We start from the raw sequence: 11,276 nt of genomic DNA on the forward strand, positions 1-11,276 counted from the left end.
TCTCTAGCCTCTCCCCTGGCATCACTGCAAGACCCACGGGGATCTGGACTCCGCCACGCCCCGCCAAGCCCTACCACACCACACCCCGAGGGTCTTGGCTCTACCAGCCCCCCCCCCCGCATTCTGTCAATGCGCAGGCGCGTTCCCCGCCCCACCCCTCCGCTGCGGAAGACGCCGCGCAACGGTGTACACTTCCTCTCCTTGAATCTGCGGAGACAGAGCACGCCCAAATAGCTCCGGGACACAGGCCCTACTCTGGTCAGAGCGGACATGTCGGAACAAAGTAAGGATCTGGGCGACCCCAGCTATGCAGCTGAAATCTCCCACTCCGAGGTGTGCAGTAGCCCTGGGATCCCAATGGAGGCTCCTCTGCCAGTCTCTCAGGCAGCGACTCTCGCAGAGCCACAGAACCTTCCTCCTAGACCGATGGACGCAAAGCAGGCCTCACCGCAGCCCCAGGCCCTAAGCGACAAGGGGGACGCAAAGGCCCTGCAGCGGGCGGCAGAAGAAGGCCGCGCCCGCCAGGCCCTGAGTGCGTCTCCGGCCCAGCCTGGCCCAGCACCGCCAGCCCCTGCCCAGCTGGTTCAGAAAGCTCATGAGCTCATGTGGTATGTGCTTGTCAAGGACCAAAAGAAGATGATCATATGGTTCCCAGATATGGTGAAGGATGTCATCGGTAGCTACAAGAAATGGTGCAGGAGCATTCTTAGGCGTACAAGCCTCATCCTCGCCCGAGTGTTCGGGCTACACCTGAGGCTGACCAGTCTGCATACGATGGAGTTTTCACTAGTCAAAGCACTGGAGCCTGAGGAGCTGGACAGGATGGCGCTGAGCAACCACATGCCCATGACAGGTCTCCTGCTGATGATCCTCAGCCTCATCTACGTGAAGGGCCGCGGTGCTAGAGAGAGTGCAGTCTGGAATGTGCTGCGCATTCTGGGCCTTAGGCCCTGGAAGAAGCATTCCACTTTTGGGGATGTAAGAAAGCTCATTACCGAGGAGTTTGTTCAGCAAAATTACCTGAAGTACCAGCGCGTACCACACGTTGAGCCACCTGAGTATGAGTTCTTCTGGGGCGCCAGAGCAACCCGTGAAATTACCAAGATGCAAATCATGGAGTTTCTGGCCAGGGTCTTTAAAAAAGACCCCCAGGCTTGGCCTTCCCGGTACAGAGAAGCTCTTGAGGAAGCTAGAGCCCTGCGGGAGGCTGACACCATTGTCCACTACCCACGAAGCAGCGTTTCTGAGGATTAGCAAGGTCTGGAGGCTGCTTGATTGGTCTGACCCTCACCAGTGCTGTGGAGGGGTGGGTTGGGCATTAGAGTATTCAGGATTTACAGTGCAGTATTTCACGTGTAACTTTCAGTTTTCAGTACAGTGCTTTTATACCTTTTAATGCAATGTTGTATTCATTTGGGTACTATTGTGTAGTGTTTAGGATTTATGCATGTCTGTGTATAAGTAAGCTCTGTTGGTGCTTTAGCTCTTGTGCTACCTTTCTTGGATTTTTGTACCAGAGATGTGCTAAATGTATGAAATACATTAAGAAATTTTCCATGTTATTCTTTTATATGGAACGGATGTTGTGTATTGATATAAACTGCTCATGGAGAGTTTGGAAGAACTCACTAGTAAAGCTGACAAAACCAAGAGAAAAGTCAAGGCCCCTTTATCTCCTTGCTGGGCACAGGAAACACATCTATGTGGAGTTCAATAATTAGAACTGAACTGATCTTAATGTGGGCACTTGTCACACTTTACTAAACACAAACACAATTCCACCACAAGTAAACATTAAAGATCCATGTGATAAAATCATTTTTGGAAAAGTGTACTTTATATATCTTTGTAACAAACTAGTACTGTTGGTTTACAAAATGTACAGGTAGAGCTTTTTCACCTAATAGGAAAATCACTACTTCTCAATACTCATGAGTGTGTGAAGTTTATAATTTTATTTTTTTACATAACTTGCATGTTCATTTAAGAAACTTTGACAAATATAGAGAAGTATGAAAAGAAGCAAAATGAGTTTTTAATGACATCACATAGAAAAAATATTTAGAGTGATTTTGTTTCATTTTCTACATTTTATTAAAATTAATAACTTCAATAAATTCATATCCATCTTTTGTGGGCACAGAAAAAGTGACGCATTGTACTAAGCCTTTTACATTAATTTTCTCCTTTTACATAATCCTCATAACAGCCCTGTGAAGCAGGCACTTTTTACATCTACACCAAGGTGGAAATTCAGTAATAAAATATGTAATTAACTTTTCCTCAATCATAAGCTTAGTAAGAATATGGATTACAATTTGAGTGCAGAATAAATGTAGAGCTTACACTCTTTCCCACCTGTTGACCCATGCCCTCAACCCCTTGGTTTTTAGTCTATTTTTGTTTTTGTTTGTTTTTTTTTTAAATTCCGTATTTCAGTCTGTACTCTTAATCCCTCACTCTTAAAACACATACACATATAAAATGGGCTACAAAATTTTATTTTCTGAGGTAATCCTCACTATAAGCCTTTCTAGAAAGCAATATTATTCTAATTTTACAAATTAAGAAATTTAGAAAGATCTAAGGACCTAGCCAAATAATTCCTGCTTAGTTATCAGTGAAGTCTAGATTTTAAACAAGTCTGTACTGAAGGTCTGAGATGAAAGAGGCTTCTGTGACCATCAAGGCCAGGGGCACACTCAGGAGAGGGAGGTGGGAGCTGGAATAGGAAGACAATTTTTTAGGCTGGGTGTGTCTCAGGAGTCCTTGAATTACAAGGTGATCTTTCAGAGGGTGAAACTGGGTGTGAATGGGAGAGAGAAACAATGACTGAAAAAATAGTCTCACTCTGAAATTTTCAGTCCTATCAGAAGGAGAATAGGAAAAGGGACCTTTAATAAATCTAAAAACCCTTTAAATGCTACAGGATTGGAAAAGGCCATTTGTTGAAAGCCTATACCTTTCCTGGGAAAAACAGATAATGAGTAGGAGCATATTGGACTACTATGTCCCATCACCCCCAAAAGAAACAAAAATCATATTTGGGTAAGGGAGTTATAATCTGGGTTGGGTGCTAGGATTCCCAGCACTTAATAGCATCACTTAACAAGTAGAATATTGTTGAAAATGCTCAAGAAGCCTCAGGTTTACTGAGATGGAATATATCCCCAGCTTAGAAGACTTCTTATGAAGCCCTAAAGAGGGGCAGTTTTGCAGTAACCCAGGCAGGAATGACCAGGTTTTGATGGCACCACTTACCGAAAGCCAACGTGAGTGTCATGTTGTTGTTGTTTGCTGTCGAGTCAGCCCCGACTCATAGCGACCCCTCCTTGGGTTTCCGGGGCAGTATCACTACGGAAGTAGGGTTGCCCAACCTTCCTTCCGAGGAGTGGCTGGTGGGTTTGAACCGCCAGCCTTCTGGTTAGCAGTTAAGTGCTTTAGCCACTATGCTACCAGAGCTGTGAGTGTCATAAATGTTTATAAATTTCCCCTCCCCAAATCCAAAAAATTTAATCAGAATCCAAACAAATCTACCTCTTTTCATTTAAAATTATAGAGCTATGCAGTATGCTCCATTTCTGGAGAAAAGCCACAGCTGTCACTCCTTTTATGGTATGGTTCTAGTCATTTTCTCTAATGCTTGCATGTTTTCCTTACTGGAGAGCTGACTTTTCTCAACAATGGTTGCTCCTGTACACTTCTTGCAGTCACACCCAGAAGCCACCAAGGAGGCAGTCCCCTCCCTTCTTCCTATTTTTGTATCTATCTTCTCTGCTGTGAGAGGCAGAGGGAAACATCTCCATACCTGGCCCAAGCTCACTGACACAAGTATATAAACCATAACATAGAAGATTGAACCTCCAAATGACATGATTTTGAGAACTGAGCTGATCTTACTAAGTCACATGGGCAGGGAGACTCAGCTCCTATGATGACTTAGAAGCAGCCAGTACTAGAGGAAATGGATTCCATGATATGGATCAGAATTGGTTCATGATACCTGGCCCCATAGGAACAAAAGTTTGGGGCAAATCAGAATTGGTTCATGATTCCTGGCCCCATAGGAACAAAAGTTTGGGGCACAGGGAGGGAACACTGAATATTTCTCCTAGATTTTCACTTCTCACTCTGGGCTCTGAATAAAGTTGGAGGGTTTGTCAAATATTGTGTAGAAGGTTCACTCATAAAGTGCTAGGATAAGCCTTTCAGAAAAGGATCAGGAAGGAGGTCCTTGATGTTACAATCCAGGATGACAGTGTGGTGAACCCAAACTGCTGTGATTGAGAGGTTGTCCTAATTACCCATAACATGTGACCTTTTATCTGGTCACCCTGGCATGTGGGACCCCACTTCTTAACAAGCTCTCATACACAAAGTCACTTAACTTCATTTTAATGAAATCATGAAGGGTAAAAAAGTACTTTTGTAAATTTAATATAAAATTTAATGGCATCTGGCTTAACTTATCCTGAGAAGAATATCAATGACTTTAAGTTTATGATTACTAAACAGAAAATGAAGGTCTTAAATTATCAGCTTTAACACTTAAGTGCTTTCTCCATTTAAAAAGCCTGTCATATCACCCATTGCTGCACTTGAATTTTATCTGGCCAACTAATGAACACCACTTCCCGGGAGTACCCTCTCCTGGCCCTCAAAATTCAGACAACTTTTCCATGGTCATATTCCCTCCAATAGTATGCTGAAATTTTCACTCAAACTACACATCCTTTTAAAATAAATAAATAAATGAATAATTGTATTTCGTATCTTCCTAGATTGTTAGATATTTAAGGTCAAGAATTGCATATATATTTGTTATTGTTGTTATGTGCCATCGAGTCAGACCCGACTCATAGCTACCCCTCCTTAGGTTTCCAAGGCAGTATCACTATGGAAGTAGATTGCCCCATCTTCCTTCCAAGGAGTGCCTGATGGGTTTGAACTGCCAGCTTTCTGGTTAGCAGTCAAGTGCCTTAGGCACTATGCTACTAGAGCTTTTATATATATGTATGTATGTATTTTTCCTCTACCATTTCCTTTATGCATAACTTAGGAACCAGGATATATACATGCTCAATAATATCTGTTACATGAGATAATAAACTCAGAATATTAGAAAAGAACTACATCTCCCAATAGCAAATACAGCAACAAGCATAGCAATTAATTCTTATACTAACTACCCATGCTAACTAAAGTAGAAGGAAATACAGACATGTTGAAATTAATGAAAGAAAAATAAGTACACAAAAAGAGTAGAAACAAAACATTTTCAAGAGTGGTTTCTTTGACCAGTCAAATAAAATGGGCTAATATCTAGTGGTTTGTTTTTTGAAGGAGAAACGGTGCATAAAAACATTTTTTCACTAAGCAAAAGAGCCAAAGACACAAATAGGTTGTGGTGAAGGGTGGACTGGAGAGGAGTGTTTTTTTTGTGTTCAGGCAACTGCTGAGTGAACAAATGTGGAGACATGTGACACCATAAAAAAGTCTCTGGAAATTTACTGAAAAGGAGTTGGGAAATAAAATTTCAGAGTAGGCTTGAGGGTAGAAGAGTCCATAGATAGTGCAAAGAGTTAGGCATTCAGCTACTAACAAAAAGTCTGGTGGTTCGTGTCTACCAAGAGGCACTTCAGAAGAATGGTCTGCTGATCTACTTCCAAAATAACAGCCCTGAAAATCCTTTGCAGCATAGATCTCTGACACACATGGAATGTCCATGAGTTGCAGTTGATTAGAAGGCAACTAGTACTGGTACTGGTAGAGTAGAACAGCAGATAAAGAGAAAAGCACCATAAAGAAGATATTGCCAATATCCTCAAGAACATGAGTAAGAAGAAGGCTAAATTCAATCATATTGAGATCAATAGATTTAGAATAAATCACACTGAAGAATGGATTTCTTTTGAGTAAGCAACCTCTGGTTTTTCTAATTACTAATCAAAAGTCTAATAAACCCTTCAAGCTTATCTCTTAATTTCTTCTATTATTCCTTGTTTAACCTACTAAGTGCCTTAGAACGTTTAATGATATTATCCATTTATTTTGTTACCTAAAGAGTTTTATGTCTTAATTTTAATATTTTCTATTTGATGTATAAAATTATTTGTTTCTATATTTATTCAATAGAGATGTATTCAACTCCTACAATATGGCCAAATTTTGCTGTGTGCTGGGAACACACTGGTAAATTAAACATAGTCCTTGCCCTTGAGCAGATTACTTACAAACAATAATGTTGTTATGGCACAGTAAAATTGTAAACAAATGAATATACAAAATAGCACACTTGGACCAGATATGTGAAATAAATGACTTGGTTAGAGTGCTAAAAAAAATGGGAAAGGAGACAATCTCTTTTGTAGGACCCTCAACCAAAGGTTAATTGGAAAGGTAAAATTTAAGCTGAAGGATAAACTGAGGAATCTAGCAAACAATGTAGGATGCATGATTTCAGGAAGATAAAGCATCATATAAGAAAGTCTTGAGCACTAAGTAAGTGAATTTTAAGGCTGCCTTTACCAGCACACATTGTAGCATTATGGATGGGTTGACAAACATCCGACATCCTACACTCTTGTCTGTCTGCACAACTGAGGCTGCAAAAGTTAATGTTTGATTTCTCAGCCTTTCTCAGTTAAATTCTGGTCAAGAGATTTAAGAAGTCTACTGTGCATTTCCTTTCTGCACAGATTTTCTCTTTCAGGGAATGTGTCAATAATATCAAGCACTATTGCAGCTCCTGTGATGACAAGTGTGACAAAAGTCAAAAGAAACACAGAGATGTTGAGCCTGACATTTTCCAACCACTGAATTAATAACTATCTATTTACTTTTGTACTTCTTGGTGTGTAGAATAAGCCTTTACATTTTAAGGTACTGTCTTGTACTATTTCCTGTTTCATGCAGCTTAAAGCATCTGTAGCTGATATACATCTCCAAACTTTTTATCCTTCTTTTCCTTTGCATGACTGCTACTCATTTTGTGTCTTGCTGATTATGAGTGGGCTTTGATAATGTTCTGACCAACTGAGTAATTCCATTTCCTTGCCACCTTACTTAAATCAAGCATGGAAACTTAACTCAGACCTAGTAATCAGAACATGAAGGTCAGAACTTCATCAGATCTTGGCAATCACCATGGGAAGAAACTTAGGATTTTCATTTTCAGTATATGTTTTTATATATCCTTTTATTTATTTGTGGTCAGCTTGTTGTTTTAAGTCAACTTAGGTCAATGACTGTAGAGTTAATGCTAGTGATTATAGTGCATTCCGGGAGCAGGGGGAAGAATGGTACAAAATTAGGATTAAAAAGAAGGCATCAGGGAAGTCCTTGTAGGTGATGGTAAGCATGCACATTATTTTTAAAGAGTAAATAAGAAAACACTAGAGAGGTTTAGGACTGACTTAATTGACATCACATTTTTTAAAAGAAATATTACTCTCATTACTATATTCAGAATTAGTTAAGAGGGATGAAATTCAAAGTTGAAAGTCTTAAGATGAGGGTGATGTAGACGAATTTGAAGTGTGTGTACTTGGCATTTAGTTGAGGAATGGTGGATGGTTAGATAAGGGAGATGAAGTCAGTCTTTACTCAGAATTTTGATTTGGGCACCATTTGAATGGTAGTGAAACTTAATAAGACAGGATAAAGTGGACAAGGAACAGTATTTGGATGGAAACAATAATTTATATATTAGGAGTGTATGATATATCTTAACATATATAGGAGGTTAAAAATATATAAAGATGCCTGACATTCAAAAGAAAATTATGGCCCTGGACTGCAGCAATACATTTGAATTCAATGCTATCCACAAAGAAAGTGAACATAGTAAAAAGCAGTGTGTCCATAATTGTATCCTTAAAAATTGAAACATTCTCAAGTCTAGTACTGAAAAAAGAGCTAGAAGTGATTAAAAGAGTATCTGGATGAAGAACAGAAAAAATAAACCATGAGAATGAAAGATCATGGAAATAAAAATAGCAGAATTTTGAGCTGGAGTGAACAATAGTTGTTGAGATAGCCTAAGCATTTGGTAGGGAGCGGGGAGGGTGGGAGGAAAGGAAAAAAATATATTTATCTGTTTAGTAGGATGATTGTTAATTAAGGTTTGATTAAAGGTGATTAAATTCATAACCATATAATATGTTTTGCATTAACTCAGGTGAGATATAATGGTCTTACCTAGGGAATGAGTAAGGAAGATGGAGTTAAAGGAAAGAAATTGAGAAATACTTGGAATTAAGTTAACAGGAATTGATGACTTATTAAATGCTAGAAATAAAGACAGAGAAAAGTCAAAGATAGTAGCCACGTTTCTGTAGTGCACAAAAGTTGAAGTTGGGAGCAAATAAACAATAGATTTAAGTGAGAAGATGATGAGCTCAGTTTAGATATTTATTGTGGGGCATTAAATCAAACATTTTCACTGGATGAGGGGGGAATGAAGAATCCACAAAAAAGAACATCAAGATGTAGCTTAGAATTTAATGAACTCACGAACAAGGTTAAATGATATAGTTTAGGGAGGGTGAAAGGTGACTAGTGTTACTCCTCACCTCGTTTTGCATTCTTGAGCTCATTTTCAGACACTCCAATAATCAGATTTCTACAGGTATTTATGTAATTTTTCTCCTTGTCTAGAGTCATCTACATTTAGGAACTTTGTAGAATTGGAGGGAGGAGGTCCAGAATGAAGTATTGAGGGGAAAAAAATTATAGAAAAGTAGAGAGAGAACTCTCAAATAGTATGAAGAATCAGTGGTCAGAGATTAGGAATAAGCCAAAGTGTAGAGAATGTAGTTTTACAAATGTCAAAGGAAGGAAGGGAAGGCAAAGTGTTACATTTAGTTGAGGTATGAAGAAGTGAAATAAAACTGAGAAATGTCCACTGAACTGAGTTTACTAATGAAGATATCACTTTCTTCTTATGAAGAGAAATTCCAGTAGAGAAGATATAACAGAAGATACACTTCAATGAATTGAATATCATGTGAATGCAAACATTATGAACATAGTCAACTACTGATAGAGGAAGGCCAGTGTGGAGACAAAGTGATGAGATCTAAAGCATAAGAAAAGGTATTAACTTTAAATAGAGTTGATAATATATTATCAATTAAAAAAAAAAAAAAAACCTCACTGCCATCAAGTCAATTCCAACTCATAGTGACCCTCTTTGGGTTTCTGAGGTGATAAATCTTTACAGAAGTGGATTTCCCGGTCTTCCTTTCACAGAATGGTGGGTTCAAACCCACCAGCCTTCTGCTTACCAGTCAAGTGCCTTAGACACCATGCCACTAGAGCTCCTTTTATTATCAATGGAGGTGAGACATAAGGATGAAATTACTGATTACACGTAGCTTATTTTAATATTTATGATAGGAAGTTGATATTTTCTCAGAGGAGTGGCAAGGGAAAGAATAATGTAGGACAGAAAAGGAAGTTATAAGATAGAGAGCCAGTCCCATAAGTCTCCTAGAAAATGGAAAGAACTGGGGTCTTCACAGGAGAATCTGCCATGGAAGACGCTAGCAGATGTTAGCAAATTGAATAATAATACACCACGGCCAAGTGATAATTATTTCAAGACTGCAAGACTGATTGAATAATAAAAAAATTATTCAATGCAATTCCCCATATTAAGAGTCTTAAGAAGAAAATACACTGACCATGTCAATTCAGGAAGAAAAAGCATTTGGCATAGTTCAACCTTATTCATGATAAACACTTAGAAAATTAGATATAGAACACATAGAATGAAATAACTTTAACCTGATAAAAAGCATCTGCACAACTACAATTAACATTGTTGTGGTTTTGGCTGCCACTGAGTTGGCCCCTGACTCAAGGAGACCCTATGCACAACAGGACAAGAGGTTGTTATCCATAGGGTTTTCATTGACTGAATATGGGTAGTATATGTCCAAGTATTTCTTCTGAGACAATCTTAGTCCAGAAGTTCCACTGAATTCTGCTCAGCATCATAGAAACATGCAGCCTCCACTGATAGATAAGTGTACTTGCCCTTGAGATGCATCTGATCTCCTGCATGGAAGGCAAGAATTTTACAATCACTGCTCTCATAATGAGTCGGGCCGACTCGACGGCAAACAACAACAGCTTTCATAATTAACATTATTTATGTTTAATGGCAAAAGACTGGCTTTCAATCTTATAACCAGAGATGCTAGGATTGTTCAACAGTAGAAAAACAATCATTATAACCCATCATATAAGTAAAATAAAGGAAAAGAATCACACGACCATATCAATGTTGTTGTTGTTGTTGTTATTTGCCATCGAGTCGGCCCCGACTCCTTCAATAGATTCAGAAAAAGCATTTGATAAAATACAATGCCCATTCCTGATAAAAGCTATCATAAAAATAGGAGTAGAAAGGCAATTCCTCAACATAATAAAGGGCATATATACAAAAACAGCAATTATTCTCAATGGAGAGAGACAGAAACAATTCCCCTTGAGGACAGGAATGAAACAAGGATGCCTCTATCTTCAGTTCTACTTTTTTTTTTTACTTTTACTATGGTGAAAGCATATACAACAAGACATTCACCAATGCAATACTTCCACATTTACAACTCAGGAACACTGATTACATTTTTCATGTTGTGCCACCATTATTGCTATCCTTTCCCAAAATATTCCACCACCTATTAGCATGAACTCAATGCCTCCCCTCAAAAAAAAAAAGAAAGAAGGAAAGAAAGAAAACAATAAAACTTCCCCTTTCCACCTCCCTCATACCACTGGTAACCAATAATAATCTTTGGTATGTGTGTGTGTGTGTGTGTGTGTGTTGTGTGTATGTATCTTTTTTTTTTCAACCTATCTAGAAATTTTCCCCCTCCTCCTCTCCCTTCCCAGGTAACCAATAGAGAAAGTTTCCTTCCATTTATAAACCTACCCTTGACTTTTTACAATAGTGGATTAATACAATATTTGTCCTGTGATTGACTTATTTCACTCAGTATAATGTGTTCGAAGTTCATCCTCATTATTTGGTTTTTGGCAGATTCTACATTATTCTTTACGGTTGCATACTGTTCCATTGTGTGCATGTACCACAGTTTGTTTATCCATTCCTCAATTGATGGGCCCTTAGGTTGTTTCCATCTCTTTGCTATTGTGAATAGTGCTAAGATGAACATGGGTGTGCATATATGTATTTGTGTCCTGTCTCTCACTTCTGTAGGATATATACCTAGTTATGGGCTTGCTGGGTCAAATGGTATTTCTGT

At 38.8% G+C, this 11,276-nt stretch overlaps 1 protein-coding gene across 1 annotated transcript; it reads left to right on the forward strand.

The window, feature by feature from the left end:
* Window positions 1–270: 270 nt before the first annotated feature.
* NDN (necdin, MAGE family member) lies at window positions 271–1,254 on the forward strand. The gene has a single exon (XM_007949892.1). It carries the CDS (start codon window positions 271–273, stop codon window positions 1,252–1,254), a length of 984 nt encoding a protein of 327 aa, XP_007948083.1.
* Window positions 1,255–11,276: the final 10,022 nt, after the last annotated feature.

Source organism: Orycteropus afer, unplaced genomic scaffold (assembly GCF_000298275.1).
Source record: "Orycteropus afer afer isolate SDZICR_OR568_19922 unplaced genomic scaffold, OryAfe1.0 scaffold00256, whole genome shotgun sequence".
Taxonomy (NCBI): Eukaryota; Metazoa; Chordata; class Mammalia; order Tubulidentata; family Orycteropodidae; genus Orycteropus; species Orycteropus afer.